General features: G+C 45.5%; 2 protein-coding genes and 1 pseudogene across 2 annotated transcripts; 2 read left to right on the top strand and 1 right to left on the bottom strand.

Annotated features, from left to right (window-relative positions):
• Window positions 1-3,215: 3,215 nt before the first annotated feature.
• LOC101783347 (phosphatidylinositol 4-phosphate 5-kinase 1) lies at window positions 3,216-9,710 on the top strand. Its single transcript, XM_012842874.2, has 10 exons — window positions 3,216-3,354; window positions 3,913-4,001; window positions 4,250-5,296; window positions 5,938-6,105; window positions 6,715-6,880; window positions 7,131-7,241; window positions 7,319-7,506; window positions 8,029-8,168; window positions 8,737-8,902; window positions 9,331-9,710. The coding sequence occupies exons 2-10, from the start codon at window positions 3,964-3,966 to the stop codon at window positions 9,608-9,610; spliced, it is 2,304 nt and encodes a 767-aa protein (XP_012698328.1). The 5' UTR covers window positions 3,216-3,354; window positions 3,913-3,963; the 3' UTR covers window positions 9,611-9,710.
• Window positions 9,711-10,051: 341 nt separating this feature from the next.
• LOC101782940 (pinin) lies at window positions 10,052-14,234 on the bottom strand. The gene is made up of 10 exons (XM_004982003.4): window positions 14,077-14,234; window positions 13,889-13,990; window positions 13,725-13,790; window positions 13,468-13,620; window positions 13,261-13,374; window positions 12,770-12,841; window positions 12,151-12,234; window positions 11,954-12,054; window positions 11,551-11,635; window positions 10,052-10,719 (listed from the first exon to the last, which is right to left on the bottom strand). Exons 1-10 carry the CDS (start codon window positions 14,149-14,151, stop codon window positions 10,342-10,344), a joined length of 1,230 nt encoding a protein of 409 aa, XP_004982060.1. The 5' UTR covers window positions 14,152-14,234; the 3' UTR covers window positions 10,052-10,341.
• Window positions 14,235-15,830: 1,596 nt separating this feature from the next.
• Window positions 15,831-17,389, top strand: LOC101777863 (annotated as a pseudogene).
• The last annotated feature ends 349 nt before the right edge of the window (window positions 17,390-17,738 follow it).

Genomic DNA, 17,738 nt, shown 5'->3' with positions numbered 1-17,738 from the left:
TGGGGGGCCTGCCTGGGAGCTCGGGATTTTTTTTTTTTTTTGCGGCGTCGGCGCTCTCAACCCTTTTATCCCGGTTGGTGTTACCAACCGGGATAAAAGGGGGTCTTTTGTCCCGGTTGAGTGACCCGGGATAAAAGACCCCCCCCTTTTGTCCCGGATGGTTTATCCCGGATGCGTTTTCGAGATAAAAGCACCCTACCAACCGGGATTAAAGCTCACTTCTCTACCAGTGTCTCTCTCTCTAGGTTTTGGCTACTCCCTCCATCTCATTTTAACTGCAATTTTAGGATTTAAAAAACGTCCCATATTAAACGCAGTAGTAATATTCACGGTAAAATTTACCAGCCAGCTGGGCACTGTACACGTGGGTCCCGTTGGTAAAAAAATTCCAAACACCCAGCGGTTCAGCCATCCACCATGAGTGAAACGTTCTCGTTTCTTTCAGGACGTGAAACATGGCATCTATTCCAATCATGATTATTGCTACTCTTAGTCATATATTTCCTGTACATAGGGTAATATTGTTATTTTCTATCCATAATAATTTCATGTTCAAATCCTAAAAGTGCACTTAGGACAGAGGGGTAGCTACAAAAACCAGATTTGATGTGCTACCAATGGTGAGCAGTGGCGCAACAGTGAGAGGCATGTACTTTGAAACACGGAAATGATATTACGCATCTTGCCAATGTATATTTGTGTATTTTTTCTTTAATGTTAAAAACATCCGGTAAACGTACTCAGATGCCAGAAATAAATGTAAAATATTTTCTGCAATTTGGACTATTGTATACCTTGTCAAACAATTGAGCATGGAAGTGTATTACATGTTTTGTAGGTGCTTTACTCGTAAGTATTGAGGAAAATAGATATATTTCTTCGCCCTATGCTGAAAGGAGGTAACCCAAATGTGTCAGATAAATATATGGGCATTTGATCGTTTTATTGGCTGATGTGTTCTAATGGTTGTATTTCTATGGCGTTGGTTTAAAAGTATCGTGGTTATTGGGATCACCCTTAGAAGCATATAGGTGGTTAGCTCTTTGCTTAAAAGATCATCCTCTTATCTTTGGAAATCCTTATTCTGTTTGTAGACAAGATGCTTGCCTAAATAAGTTGTATCCGCCAATAAGAAACTACAAATTTATATGTATTAGCATGCCCACTACACAATATCTATGAAAGATCAAAATCATTTTTATTCTTTATTGAGAAAAAGAGGAAATCGTGCATTACGTATTTCTTCAACCAAGGTAAAATTTGCTTCACCAAGAAGGTGGTGGTTTTCATCACAATGTTGCATCTACACCATTTCCTCTCTATAGCCAACTATGAAGCACAAACACAATACAAATGACAATAGGCCAAAATTCACTATTAGCTATTTTGTGGTAAAGCATCTTTTAACCTTATTTCTTCACATTTTTTTTAAGAATCTTCCATTTCAACCACTGCAGAGATTACAACCTTATTCATGTATCGTGGAATCGCAAAATCATGAATGGATGGGTCTCCCTGCAGACCATCGTGATGTTTTGCACACATCATCCTCACAATGGCATGGCTCATGAGCTAGGGTTCTCCTTTGCACGAGGCTAGTTATTATTATTCTAGTGCCATCTGTCCATCTTAGATAAAAGTGGGCGGATCTTAACGAGGAGAGCTATACGCTTGAGATAAAACATTCAATGTCTCTTGTCGGTGAATAGCTTGCAACTTGACTTCGAAGAGGAGATTATTTAACAATGAAAAACCAAATTTTCACAAAAGGCATCGTCGAAGGCTTTGGATCTTCAAGCTTTGAACAAGCAACACCGAAGGGCTCAAGGAACAAACAAGCAAGATTGAAGGGGCTTTGTTTAATTTTCTTCATATTGAGTTCTACATCTCTACCTATTGGAATGTAATATTATCGGATATAAGAAGCCATATGTTTTTTAAAATTTTCATAGACTCTTTTAGAAAACCTATCCTTCAAGGAACAAAAGTACTTCTACAAGAAGAAAAGGAGGAAGAAAGAGATTGGGAGGAAGTGTAGGGTGAATAAAATGGCAAAAAAATAAATGTTATTACCGGTAGAAACCAAAGTGGTTTCTCTTTCTCACTGTCAGGCTGAGAATCCGCCTGTTCTTCCACCATTGCCTTCTTTTCTGTTTTGATTGAAAACAGGAAGTTCTTCCACCTTTGCCATCCTCTCAACCAGTTTCCATGCCGCAGTAAGAAAGCTGGGTCCAGTGGGCCAGTACCAGGAGATAAAAATGGAATGTTCAAGGAGTCCTCCTACGTCACTCTCCTGTGCTCAGAAATATCCTCTCAACGAATACCCTTTCACGCACATGGCCCAGATGGCGAACCGGTAACTATAATACTCCCAAGTTCCAAAGCCCAAACCCCCCAAGCGTCCCCGTCACTACGAGATCACGCCCCCGATTAGATTCCCCGTCGCCGTCCGCCGCCGCGCGCATGCCGCCGCCGTGACCGAACCCGCTCCGCTCGCACGCCCACGCCACGCCAACTCGCCAGAAAAAAAAAAAAGCACCCCGCTTCCAAGTAACCAAACCAAGCGCCCAAGCCAACCCCCTCCGTCGAAGCGAGCGCAGGCGAACAACAGCGCGCCGCCGAAAGTGACCGGCCCCGGCCCACATGCACGCACGGGAACCCCCGCACCGCCCGGCGCTGCCTGCCACCGCGACCGCCCACATGCGCCCGCCCTCGCTCGCGCGGTCACGGTAAAAGCACGGGGAAGCCTCTCGTCCGCGCACCGGCGCCCGGCACCGCACGCCCGTCCGCGCTGCCACCTGCCAGCACACACACCTGGCAGTGGCAGATCGAGCCGAATCTGATCCCGCCCGCCAGCGGCCAGCCATGAGCCACCCCTCCGTCCCGTCGCTTTCCATGATTGGCTGACGCCGCCGCCGAAAGGCCCGAGAGAATTACCCCAATCGCGGGGAGTCTCAGGCGGCGGCGGACTGGCGGAGGGAGGAGGGAAGCCGAGGGAACCCTCCCAAAAAAAGATCCCGAGGGCCCCGGGTCCCCGGTGGCCGGGTGGGGGCGTGGCGCGCGCTGGGATTGGTCGGCGCCAGCTCGGCCACTTGCGCGCGCAACGTGGTGGTGGTTCCCGTCCCTGCGCCCCCACCGCACCCTGCCCCCCTTCCCTCCCCCGCCGGGCCCCAGTCGCCTTCGCCCCTGCCCTGTCCACTTCGATCTCCTGCCCCCTTTCCCCTCCTCTCTGGCTCTCGCCTGTCCTCTCCCCCCTCCTCTCTTTTCTCTTCTCGCTGCTGTGATCCTTCCCCGGAGGCTGGTCCTGGCCGGATGGGGCGTCGTGTCGGCTCCGCGCGATCTCCCTCGGCGGCGGTGAGCTCCGGCTGCTGCTGCTGCTTGTGAGCTATGTATGCATGGTGCCCGCGAGACCTGTCCCTGGTTGCTCGCTTTGCTTAGAGATGCTGTCGCCGAGGCGCCCATTTGCGCTGGGATTCAAGCAGTTTAGAACCTTTTGCTTTGATCGAGCCCCGAGGCTGGGTGGAATTCGAGCGGTTTAGAAGTTTTCAAGCTACGTGATTAAAGTGGCTTTTCGAAAGCATCATCATGCATAGTATAGAGTTAGAAATGCATCAGTTGCAAGCTTCTACTGAAGGGAGACTGCACTCTCTAGTCCCTAGTACTCGTGCCCTGCTCGCTGAACTTTTCTTTTGGAGACCGCAGTTCTTTTTTCTATCTGTAAGCAATACTATATATTTGAAGTTACCCTCATGGTAACAGTTCAGTGGGTTCGTGAGCTGGTAATATAGTATGAGGGTTGATTCCAGTAGAAATCTGTCTGGAAATCTTGCTGGGATCAAGTCTGTATTTCCTTTCAATGGGCGTTTATTTTGAACCCACCGTGAATCACAGCCTTTTTTCATCTTATTTCAGATCTTGCTGAATGTATTTTGCCATTTCTGAGCCATCCTAGTAAACCTTGGCATGGCCACTGGAGAGGCAAGCACGGGGAACATCCAGAGGTGCGCTAATTCTCATTTTCATCATAAAATAGAAGGCTATTCAGCACTTTAAAAAAAACTGAAAAACTCAATAAAATGACAGCTAGATTTGTGTGCACCCACTGTCCAGTGCTGATTGACTACTTTAACATTTTTTTAAAAAAAATATTTTCCAATTTAGTTGTTGGAAAGCTTATAAGCTCTACTATTCAGACATTTTGTAATATAAGTAGCGAGTGTTAGTAGCCTTATTTTGTGTTTCTGTTTAGGGGGAGTACCCTTCCAAATGGTGACATCTATGTTGGCAACTTCGCTGGTTTAGTTCCTCATGGATTTGGAAAGTATATGTGGACAGATGGAACTCTTTATTATGGCGAATGGGATACAAGCAAGATGACTGGTAGAGGAGAAATTCAATGGCCTTCTGGCGCTTCATATGATGGAGATCTCTGTGGAGGTTTCATTGATGGAACAGGCACTTTCAAAGGAGTTGATGGCTCTCTTTATAAAGGTTCTTGGAGGATGAACAAAAAGCATGGAATGGGCACAATGGTTTACGCCAACTCTGATACCTATGAAGGTTTCTGGAATGAGGGTTTGCCAGACGGATTTGGTAAATATACATGGGCTGATGGTAACACCTACATTGGAAGGTGGAAATCCGGTAAAATGAATGGCAGAGGAGTGATGAAGTGGACAAATGGTGATACTCTTGACTGTAATTGGCTTAACGGACTGGCTCATGGGAAAGGTTTTTGCAAGTATTCATCAGGAGCATGTTACATTGGTACATGGGACAGGGGACTCAAGGATGGCCATGGTATGTTTTATCAACCAGGAAGTAAAATGCCTTGTAACCTTGAAGTGTCTGAGTGTGTAACAGATCATGATGTTTCAAGTGCCTCAAGTTCTGGTAATGAAAATGTCAATAGTGGACTATTGTTTCTATTGCAAAAACTTTGCAACACATGGAGAATACGCAGCCTTTTCCATCGACCCAGGCGTATTTCAAATGGCACTGCACCAGTTTTCGATGATAATTCTGGAAATCGCCTGTCTGAAGATTCATCCACTGTACCCTTGACAACTGGTGAGTGTCTCCAAGATAATGTAGCTGATAAAGTATTAGTCTATGAACGGGAATATGTACAAGGAGTACTTATCTCGGAAAAGCCAAAAGGTCATGATTCCGGAATGCCAGATAGCAGTAAATCACATGACCAGACCTTGCAAAAACAAGCTGGTGGGCCCATGGAAACTATTTACAGAGGCCACAGGAGCTATTACCTAATGCTTAATCTACAACTCGGCATCAGGTAAGTGCTTAATTGTACTAGTGTCTGCAATTATGTGTCATCTGAGTTCATTTATTTTACCCTGTGTGTTTAGGAAAAAAAATATATCCTCCTGTCGGAAACCAGCTTTTGTAGTGGTTTTACTTTTTGAGTTCCCTTCGAATATATCTATTTAGGATGAGATATGCTATTACCACATCTGAAAGTACCAACCCATGCATTCAGGATTGTGTACTTATAGCTTTCAGATACAGAACTCATATTTATTTATGAGCACAGCATTACTTAATTCAAGAATCAAGTAGCCAGTGTAAGGATTCTCTTTTCGGGAATAGTTTTGACATTGGATAAAATATGTAACTTTCTTATTCTTTTTGGGAAGGAAATGTAGTGACATTAGATATTCCATGCCGCTTCTTACATATATAAATAGTTGCCACTTTCACGTTTCTTTGGCATATTTTCACATGCTAGATTCGTATCTCCTAAATTTTACTCTATTGTTTGTTTGTCCTTGTAATATTTATTTGAGGGTACTGTAGCTATGTTGCAACCAAAATATGATTTTCAGTAGCTTAATTTAGTGGTCCCACGCACTTCAGTAACTATTTACCTACTCCCAGTCCTTTCTGTAACGTAAACCCCACAATATTGTTATTCAGGTATACTGTAGGAAAAATCACCCCTGTCCCATTGCGTGAAGTCCGTTCAAATGATTTTGGACCTCGAGCACGGATAAGAATGTACTTCCCTTCTGAGGGCTCGCAGTATACCCCTCCACATTGCTCTGTCAATTTCTTTTGGAAGGATTATTGCCCTATGGTTTTCCGGTATGCCTCTTTTCAGCTTGTTACTTGTACAAGGTTCTAGCAGTTCATACTGTTCTGTTAATACTCATTACTACTGGACGTAATTTGATATTAAAACAGTGGTTAATTCATTTCCATTTAACTATGAAGGTCTACTGCAGTTCACCCTGCCTAATTAACTATAGAAGATGGCAAAGAAGATAATGTGAACAATGGCTGATTTGTTTAACAAAAAAGAAGCTATACATTGTTTAGGCAGCCTATGTTTTTCTTCAGAAAATTGTATGCAAATAAGAGCTAGAAACTAGAAAGAACCTTATCAGAAAATTGTAATCTGAAGTAGTTTGTCTGATCTAAAGCATGAGTCATGTCATAGCTCATAAGAGCATTGTTCAAAGCCTCAAGCTGAAGAAAAATGGTCCATATCATATTTCTCTGTTTGCAGCAATTTTTTTCCTCTTGAATTATTTTTTAATTGGTTTTAAGTATATTAGCTGTATGGCGCAACAATTGTAGAAACTAATACACGATCATACATACTATAGAGGATCTTATATTGTCTTGGAACTTTTACATATTCTGCATATTAATCCATCATTTTTGTTGTAGCTAATTGACTCAAACTTTCAGGAATCTACGAGAAATGTTTCATATTGATGCTGCAGATTACATGATGTCCTTATGCGGTGATGACAGTCTAAAAGAGCTTTCTTCACCCGGGAAAAGTGGCAGTATTTTCTATCTTTCACAGGATGAACGCTTTGTCATTAAAACATTGAGAAAAGCTGAGCTGAAGGTACTGTCTTCAAGAATATTTATTAGCGTATATTTTATTTGTTCTTAATGTTTGGATGAGCTGCTGATATTACATAGCCTGGAAAATTTTGTTGCATATAAGACAGTGCTGCTTTTGTGATCCTGGTATTAGTAAACATAAACATTCGTAGAAAACAAGAAAAAAATCCATAGTAAGCAAAATATTATTTATGTTTGTCGAGCGATAAGATATGCTTACTACAGATTGGTTTGATATATAAATGCTGCAGATACTGTTGAAGATGCTTCCAAAATATTACAATCATGTCAGAGCTTATGATAATACGCTCATTACAAAATTCTTTGGCGTGCACAGGATTACTCTGAAAGGAGGAAGAAAGGTGCACAATCACATCCTTGTTGCGTTATTTTTTTTAAGCCTGTATACATATGTTATAGTTATTTATGGTCTGTACAGGTCCGCTTTGTTGTGATGGGAAATATGTTTTGCACTGAGCTTCGAATTCACCGTAAGTATGACTTGAAGGGTTCTACGCAAGGCCGATCGACAAAAAAACAAAATATAAATGAGAACACAACACTAAAGGACCTTGACCTGTCATATGTTTTCCATGTGGATAAACCATGGCGGGATGCGCTTATTAGGTAAGCTACCAATTTCTTGCTCTATTGTTTTCTATACGCCTTAATAGTCTTTTCCTGGTGTTACCTTTTTGTACTTTTACTAGTCTTCAGTGTCTAACCTTATTGTTTATGAAGTACTTGTACTCCCACAATGAAAATATAAGATATGATAAACAAAAACATAGAAAGAAAAATACTTGTGCTAATTTTTTCTACGCCCAATGTGGTGCCTATGGAACTGTTTTATACTATTTCAATATTGACACTGATGTAGTTTTGTCCTTTGGATATTGAAGAATGCATACATTGACGAGTTTCTTTTGTTGGCAAAGAAATAGCTCAAAGTGGGTCATGTCTGTGGTTAAGCTTCACAATTCTGGCTGTATTATTTGCTCTGGAAGCAGTTGGTACTTGAGAACTTAGTTTACCATGCATTCATTGATAATAAATGTTGAATATTGATGAATAAATGGTTTATAATTGTTAGATTTGATGATAACTTGTAAGTGGTAACTGTTAAATGCTTCTGCTGACCATTTTCAGGCAAATATCACTTGATTGTATGTTCCTGGAATCCCAGTCTATTATTGATTACAGCATGCTCTTGGGAATCCATTTTAGAGCTCCCTCTCACCTGAAGACATCCTCATCACACCAGAACAGCCTTGAAAGTGGAATTTCAGGTATAGTGGATAGTATATTGATGCGCTCAATCTTCAATGTGCCCCTTGAGTTTAGCTTGTTTCATTTTTTTTAGTCTTCTGTTAGGTGCTATTTTGTTTTTTGCCATCACAGTCAGTCTAGCCACATTCAACTGAATAACATGCCAAAACATATCATTATGACTATCATATCAGTAGAGGCGACAAAAGGACCACCCTAAGTATTATTTGAGAGCTTAAAATGGTCTTACAATGTCCAAATAATGTAGTTGGGCAAAAAATGGCGAAAAAAATGTCAAAGATAAAATATAGGTAATGTAATGGTAAAAAAGTGCAACAATTTTTCTTTTAGTTATGTTATGTTTCTCTCAAGTTGACCTTTACTTAAACAGGAACTAGAATCTTGGATTGACTACTTGTACATTCTATGTTACTCCCTCTGTTCTTAAACATCTGATGTTAAATGTCATACATTTAATAACAGAGGGGGTACATTATATTTGCGTTGAAAAATCGGTTGCCTACCTTCAGCTTTTGACTTTGTTTCCTGGGAGGCTGGGAGTAATAAATTGTTTCTTGCCTTAACCAGATACTGATCTGTTGCAATATGAGGAGAAAAGTTCGTGGAAAGGATTTCTGCTCGTTGCTCATGAGCCAGGTACTACAGTAGGTGGTTCACACATAAGAGGAAGCATGGTTCGGGCATCGGAAGCAGGCTATGAAGAAGTCGATCTTGTTTTGCCTGGGACTGGAAGGTACCTGTTCTTACTCCGTAAAAGTTTAGCAAATCATCTGATGATCCAGCTTGAAACTGAGATGTTTCAGTGGATTGCTATAACACGCATGCTATATGAGTGTTAAATCAGAGTAGGCAAGTAACCATCTGAATTTTTTTTTCTTCCCTCGTTCCCCAGAAAATGTTATGATGTTTCTATTATTTTAGTTACCATCCTTGAATTCCAGGATTTTCTTTTATATCCTAAAATTAAAGTGCTATTCACCACTTCGATTTAAATTTTTGTCAAATATGCTTGAGTGGTTCTTAGCTTCAACAGAGATGAACTGTATATTCTTACTTATATGCATACGAGTTATACATAGTTATTAGTCCTACATAGTTATTAGTCCTATAAGCAGGATGAATTCTGCTCCCGATTCATGCTTACCCTTAATCTGCTTTCAGGTTCCGTGTGCAGTTAGGGGTGAATATGCCAGCTCGAGCTCTGAAAGTGCGGGAGGACATGAACACGGAACTAGAAAATCCGGACAACATTGAGGAATATGATGTTGTTCTTTACCTTGGTATTATAGACATACTACAGGAATACAACGTGTCGAAAAGGGTCGAGCATGCAGTCAAATCTCTCAAGTTCGATCCCCTTTCAATATCAGCTGTTGACCCGAGTTCATATGCAAAACGATTTGTAAAATTTCTGGAGAGTGTTTTCCCTGAACAATACTGAGTAGATAAATGAATAGTAAATAGCAGTACTGCTACGCCAATTTTTCTGTAAAAAGTTAATATGTTCTCAATTATTCAACACGGTTCCTGTGCAGCTCCAATCGTTTCGCTGGGGATTTTTGCTTTGCAGGAGGTCAAACAATCGTCAACTTTCTACACAATGAACTTGAACTGTAAAAATATTAAAAGTAAATTCCCCTTGTGGACTTGTGGTGTCTCACGTCGGCAGATCGGTGAAAAGGTCGCGTCGGCAGAGCGGTGAAAAGGAACAGCCGATTCACGAGAAACTGTGCAGTCGCGCTAGCAACAGTGGCTGCATCACGGATGAGGATGCAATGGACCAGGAATCAGGGCCTAATTCCATCACTCAAAAAACCCGTTGGAAGCCTGAACCCTAACCAGAAGATTGACCGTAGCATAGCCACGCTGCGTTCATACGAAATCCACCGAAGCATAGCAGATGCGTATAGTATTTAACGCCCAGTGCCGCTAGCCATGGCGGCAACAACATAATGTTTACAAACGATTATACAATGATATGATAATAATCGACAGTCAAGTGTAGGCCCCAACGTCAAACAGCCGAAACAACAGTATGAAAACACAAGGCTAAGAGAACAGGAGGGAATCTCAAAAGCGCTACACGTACAAACACTCCCAGAGTCCCAAGATGGCAACTAATCTGATACCAAATGCAGAACGCCTAAAGTGCCTAGCTCGTAACAGCCATGCCTATTGTGCCTCCTCAGGTGCATGCGGCTCGCCACCATCAGTGGTAGCTTCTTCAGATGGCTTGGACGGGTCCTCGTTGATGCCCAGAACTTCATCCATCAGCTCGTCTTCTGCTGCCATGTCCTCCACATCCTCGTCCTCATCATTGCCACCCCCCTCCTCGGGAACTCGCCGAGTCTTCGGACCATGCTCCGCTCTGTGCGTGTCCAGCTCCTTGTCCATTTCTTGCATGTTAGCAGGACCGTTTGCCCTCCGAGCGTTCCGGGCATTCTGGATTCTCTCCAACTGCCTCTCAACATTGGAGAGATATTGCTCCTCAACTTGCTTTTGAAACTGAGTCAGCTCAGCCCTGCGCACAGATTTCCATTCTTCAAATACCTGCAGTGTTTTAAATAAGTTAGGTTGATCCAGAACAATGATCCCGAAAACAGGTACATGTAACTGAAATAAATAATCTACATATCAAGCACGCCCTTCAAATATAAAAGCGGTCTCAAGACATCTGAAAGCAAGTGGTGCAACTAATATGATAATATGAAAGATGAGTATGAACCAATCCACCATACTCTAGGTGCTGCCTCAACAGAGAAAAAATTGTCTAAAACATATAAAAAGGTGGTTTTAGGAATTGCAAGCACATGGTGATATGGCAACAACAAAGCTAACAATCAAAATGTCCAATATCATAAAAGGAATTAAGCAACAACAGCAAGTTGTATTAATTCCCAGGACACACTAGAGTCTCCCAAACGATCAATGACTCGCCAAATAAAAACTGATTTTTTATGCTGTTATAAACCAGACTTCGCAATCAGGGAGGAATCAAAAGCTCACATGGCAGTTTGATTTTCACCAGGGAACAGCTATGTAGCAAACAAATGGATTTTTATAGGTAAGGTTTAATCACAGCAAGTTTAAAATTTCATCGAAGATTGCAGGTTTGTATCCTGGCCGTTTCCTTAGTGTCTACACTCCAATCAGTACACACAAATATCACAGCAGAAATGGACAATTTTGCATATGTTTGTTATTGGATATATCAGTAGGTACATGTCTGTAGTATTCCAAATTCTGAGTTATAAAAACCACAACAGGATTCCGTATGGCATCAGCAAATTGTGCACAATCCATCAGACATGTTTAATTTTCTACTATAATACAGGAGTGTGCACAATTACGATTCTTAGTTTGAGTAGGATTAGGATATACCTTTTCCTTGTTCTGCTCAACAATAATAGGATCATCAATGATCGGTTTAGCTGGCATGTAGTAAATAGGTGGTTCAGCTTTTGTCCTGCCAAACATGGGGATAATCAGATAAGAGTCAAACATCGAACGGATATTTTCAATGTAATGTAAACAAATACACTAATGGTCATCAAACATCAAGTCTGCATACAATTAGAATGTATCTTCCCTCAATTTAATTGTCAATATGGACACTTTTGGACCAGAAATAAAAATAACCTGCAGCATGCAGAAAATAACAGATCCATCAAAAGAAAGTAGAATAACTACAACAAATATGCAAAACAGGTTAACTGAAGAAAGTAGGGAACCCAATTCTGGATCTAAGTTAAAAGTGGGGACTGATGTAAATCAGTAAAGTTACCTTAAAAAATTGGACAGCTTTTTATGATGCTCAGTCCACTGCATGTACAAGAGCTCCAGCCTCTTTTCTTCTGCCTTAGCAGCTACACGAGCTCGAAGCATCTAAACAAGGCCATCCAAGGATTAATAATGTCAAATAAAAATGTGTGCAATTATGGCAGATGAATACAAGTCATTAAACAATGCATAGGTCTTTACCATGTCACGCTTACGCTTCTCTGCAATTTGCTCTCGCTCCTGCTGTCGCAACCTTTCACTTTCCTCACGAACCTTTTGCTCAGCCTACATTCAGAAAACCCTTTCAGAATCCACTATGAGTTGTGTATAATAAAAGCTAAATGAACTTTTAGCTATCCATAAAAAAATTGACTCCAAAATAACTAACTATATATGTGACAAGTACCAAGTTTCAAAAGGAAGCACTGATTTCCTTGAATTTATAAAATATAATCTTGAATCATGGGCTTTTTCTCTGATGGTTAGAATGAACATGAGGCATTGTTCAATAATTTAAGAAAATATGCACAAGCATCTTCTTTGCTATTCCATAGCACAAATGAACTTCAAAATGCCTGTAGGATATTTTTAATAAAAAAACATAGGATATTCTGTGTGCCACATTTACATATAAATCTAATCTTTTTCTTCAGAAGACAATGCTTGATGCACACAAAATTCACACATAAAGGTGCTGTGCGTATGAGGCCCAACAAGTGCATTATATGCATATACAAAAAATCACTAGATTGTAGTACTTAAAACATGGCAGGGGTAACCCCTCTGAAAACTAGTCATTTTAACGAGAAATGAGCAAAACCTTTCGCTGTGTCTCTGATCTGCGCAGAAAAGCCTCGGAGTTGGATAATTTCTTGTCCTCTTGCTGAAATTTCTGCATTGCAAACATGAGTAGAATCAAGAATCAGGTAAACTAAATTTTTCACAAATAGGAATGTCCACGCGAAGAAAATTAAGAATCAGTGGCACACCAAGCATTCAAATATCAGAGTCAATCCTAGAAATTGTGCTAGTAGTTAACTTCAACAAAATAACAATAACCAGCAACAACATGTCCGTGTCCATAACACCATATTCTTAAAAATTGGAATAAGTCGGTATAGTTGTGTAGAGCACTTCATTGCTTCGTATTGATACCGAACTGGCAGGTTTGATAACATGTTCAAGCTTACATTGGGCAATCCAAAGCTAATCAATACAGACTTCTTTTAGGAATAATAAAAACCAAAATGAAAAGGTATAACATTAGTTCAAAGGACTGCAGAATCATCGTTGTGCGTAAGATTCCTTTACCTCTAATGTACCAACGAGAAGCTGGCCCAACATCCTCTTATTCCTTCTCACCATATTTGGATCATCATTCTTGGGGAGCTCCCTTGGAGCAGGCTCTGGCAGTGAATTATAGTCCTGCAATCAAATAGTACAACCTAAGCTCCACAAAAGCACTTATAACCCAATGACAAGCAAACCCACAACCAGCTCCCACTTTGCCCTACTCACCACCCTCCTCGGCATACGCAGGCCCCCATCTCTCCTGAACCCACCATTGCTGACACCCCTCCTGTCACCAGCTTCAGCGGCACCTGAACCCTCCTCACGCCCCTCCGCCTCAGCAGCCTTTTCACCTTCCTCATTAGTTTCAGCACCATCGACCTACGTTTATAACATCAAGCACCAAGCGAAATTTTAAAGTTTCCACAGAATCAAACATGAGGAGTACAAACAGAATACAGATCAAATCCAAAGGCGATACCAACCTTAACCACGGCTGATAGCAGCCGCCGCTTCTGCGCGGGCTGATCCCCCGATTCCGCAACCACGGCCTACATCAGAGATGTACAACAAAATGTGTTAGGGTAAAAACAGAAAAAGCAAAGGGAGGGGGATAGGGAAGGGAAGGAGATGTTGGCGAGAATCGTACAGGTCTCACGAAGCCGCGGAGCGGGCGGGGCCCTCCAGGTACAGGACCAGCGCCGGGGACTCCGCGGCGAAGGCCGCGGGGATCCCGCAGGCGCTCGGTGATCTGCGAGGGGGACGAGAACGGGTCAGGGTAGACGCCCCGGAGAGTACGGAGGCTTCTAGAAGCGCCGAAGGGAGAGGGGGACGTACCTCGCGGTGCTGGCGCTGGAGCTCCTGTAGCTCGCGGCGGATGTCCTCCGCCGTCTTCTCCGTCGCGGCGGCCATGGCCGTCGGGGAGGAGGGTTTGGGTTTGGCTGCGCAGGGATTGGGGTCGTGTGCGGAGGGCTCGGGGTTTGGGTGCCCTAGTCTAGGATGCGAAGGCGGAGCCTGGCTTTGGATGGTATCCGCCGTTGGATCATGCATCGTTCGGCGAGGAGAACCTCGCGAGTCGCGTGCGCCACAGGCCCTGAGCGGTTCGCCGGCTCCGGTTCTCGTTCGTCGCGGTGGCCGGTCGGGCCGTGGTCAGGTCGGTTGGTGCAGTCGGAGGATCAGGCAGGTGTGCACCCGTGCACAGTGTACCCATCTTGTTTTTTTTCCGGAAACGCTATGGTCCAGACAGTCGGACACTCCCCACCGCTCCGTTCCTTATATGTTTTTACTGTTTCTTCTTTCCCATCCCTTTTCTTCTTCAACCTTCCATCCTGACGTATTCCTCATCCATCCCGAAGGCGGCACGCTCCCCAACCTCGGCAGGCTCGTCCCGCACCCCGGTGGCCTCGTCCCCCACCTCGACAGCGGCATGCTCCCCCACCACGGCGTCCTCCTCGTCCACCCCGGCGGCGGCACGCTCCTCCACTCCGGGAACCTCATCCCCCACCCTGGCGGCACCCCTCCCCCCACTCCGGCGTCCTCAACCAACCGGGAGCGCCCAACGCCCTCGGATCCGGTGGCCCTCTCCCCGACCCCGGCGAGATCCGAGTGAGGAAGGATCGAGCGGCGGCCATGTTGCAATAGGTATCTCACAATGTTGCAGTAGGGATTCTTGGATGTTGCAAACGTTGTAGATGCGCACGGGTGTTGCGGATGAATGTATCGTCTGATGTTGCACGATTGATTTTTTGAGATGTTTCGATGTTGCAATAGTTGACTTTTGTTGTTTCATCTGTCAATTTTTCATGTTGCAATATTTCTTCCCGTACGAGCTCAATCCCAACTCAACATATGATGATTTTTTGGAAATGTTGCATGAAACATGTGTTCAATGTTGCAGTGGGAATTTTTCCTCACGAATATTATGTTTACATTGAGCTATTTTTTTCGCATCTTTTTTATGTTGCAACCATAGATTTTCGATGTTGCAGCTATTTTGTTTTGATGTTGCAACGGAATGTCGGATAATTAGTGGTATTTATTATGGTATTACTGTAGCCGTCAGATTTAAAACGGATGGTGATGCATGCGTCCGACGGGAGTTGCTCCCGCCGGACGTCCGGGTGCTAGCTCGTTTTCTTTTAAGACCTCAGTGCACACATCTTGTGTTTTGCACGTACTGTGGGCCCGTCTCAAAGCCAATCCAACTAGAATCAAGCCCAGGCCCAAAATGATCAGCAGCGTCACCCGATCCACGCCACGTTGGCAAAAAAAAAATTGTGCGAATGCACGCTGCCACGCTGGCTTCGACTTGTAGAGTTGTAGTACAGCGCAATGACCACTGAACGGGGGCGTTTGCTGCATTGGATCATTCATTGTCCAGCCAATCCCAGTTCTTTCCGTCACAAGCATCCGACATTGCCACAAGTGTCATCCATCACGTCGCGCGCCGTCTTCTACTGTCACACTCCCCTATCTCATCGGGGAAAACCGAGGGCTCAGGCCCAGCCACCACTGCGTGACGACACGCCCGGCCTCGTTGACAGCTCCGAGCTTTCCCCTGCACGAGGCTGAGCCGGCGAGCGCGTGGGCGGATGACGGGGGCGGACGGCGCGGGCTCCTCCTCCCGGCAGCGGATGCACGTCGTGATCTTCCCGTGGCTCGCGTTCGGCCACCTGCTCCCGGGCCTGGAGCTCGCGCAGCGCCTGGCGTCGCGGGGGCACCGCGCGTCGTCGCTCGTGTCCACCCCGCGGAACCTCGCGCGGCTCCCGCCCCTGCCGGCCGCGCTGGCGCCGCGCGTGGACCTCGTGCCGCTCCCGCTCCCGCGCCTGGACGGCCTCCCCGACGGCGCCGAGTCGACCAACGACGTGCCCTTCGACGCCTTCGAGCTCCACAGGGAGGCGTTCGACGGCCTCGCGGCGCCATTCTCCGCGTTCCTCGACGCCGCGTGCGCGCAGGGCGGGATAGTCCCGACTGGGTCGTCGTCGACAGCTTCCACCACTGGGCCGCCGCCGCCGCTGTTGATCGAAAGGTTACTTAGTATAATGATTTGCCACTCCCAAATGACTTTTCCGTCGTGACGTGTAATGAACTGTAATGGCGAGCGATCTCCTAGGTGCCATGCGCGATGCTCCTCCACTTGCCTGCAAGCATCTTTGCCGCGCTCGCCGGCCAACCACCACGGCCCGAGCAGGCTGGCAGCGGGCAACAGCACCAAGCCACTGGAGACGGACAACCCGCGGCGGTAGCTCCAAGGTTCGAGACGGAGCGGAACAGGATCATGTACAGCACCGAAGGCGCCTCGGGGATATCCGTCGGGCAGCGCTTCTTCCTAACCGTGCAGCGCTGCAACTTCATCGGCAAGCGGACCTGCGCCGAGTTGGAGCCGGAGGCTCTCCCTCGCCTCCCCACTCTCTTCGGCAAGCCGGTGGTCCCCTTCGTCCTCCTGCCGCCGTCGCCCGACGGAGGCCGAGCTGCCGCCGGTAAGGATGGCGACGACGCCATCACGCCATAGCTCGACGTGCAACCGGTCGAGACGGTCGTGTACGTCGCGTTGGGAAGCGAGGTGCCACTGAGCATCGAGCTAGTGCACGAGCTGGCTCTCGGGCTGGAACTCGCCGGAGTGCCCTTCCTCTGGGCTCTGAGGAAGCCTACCGGCGGCGTCGCTGACGCGGATGTCCTCCCTCCGGGCTTCGAGGAGCGCACGCGCGGCCGTGGGCTCGTCGCCATGGGGTGGGTACCTCAGATCAGCATCCTGGCGCACGGTGCGGTGGGCGCGTTCCTGACGCACTGCGGGTGGAACTCGACCATCGAGGGGCTTCTGTTTGGGCATCCTCTGATCATGCTCCCGATCTATGGCGACCAAGGGTCGAACGCGCGGTTGATGGAGGGGCGGAAGATCGGAGTACAGGTGGCGACGGATGAAGATGACGGGTCATTCGACCGCCATGACGTCGTCACAGCAGTCCGTGCCGTCATGTCCGAAGATGAAAGTAGGAGTGTCTTCGTGGCGAATGCGAAGAAGCTGCAAGAGATCGTTGCGGACAGGGCTTGCCAGGAGAGATGCATTGACGAATTCGTCGAGCGTTTGAGATCCTCTTGCTTGGAGAGGGCAAGGCCATTTTCTTTAGTTCACTTGCAGCCGGATCTCTGACATTGCTGAGCCTAGAATTATTTTTTGCTGAGCTCAGCCCATTTTACCCAACATGCCTATTGCCTTTCTCGTAAAATCGAAACCTGAAAGATGCTCGAATTACCCACAGGATTAAGATTTGTGAGGATCTCGTTGTGTTTATTCACTAAACAAGGACATGTCAATATCAAAGCACGCATGGCCATTCCCGCCATATGGAGAAACCAATAAGTCGATAACCAATCGTTGCCGGCCCGCCTCCATCTCGTCATGCGGCCCCTGCCTCTCTAAGCAAAGCAGCAGCCGGCTTTGAGCTGCAACCCCGGTTCTATCGCTTCCTCCGTCGAGGTCGAGCTCTCGCCTCCCTCTC

The sequence above is a fragment of the Setaria italica genome, chromosome IX (genome assembly GCF_000263155.2).
Source record: "Setaria italica strain Yugu1 chromosome IX, Setaria_italica_v2.0, whole genome shotgun sequence".
Taxonomy (NCBI): Eukaryota; Viridiplantae; Streptophyta; class Magnoliopsida; order Poales; family Poaceae; genus Setaria; species Setaria italica.
This window is presented reverse-complemented; position numbering and strand designations above follow the sequence as displayed.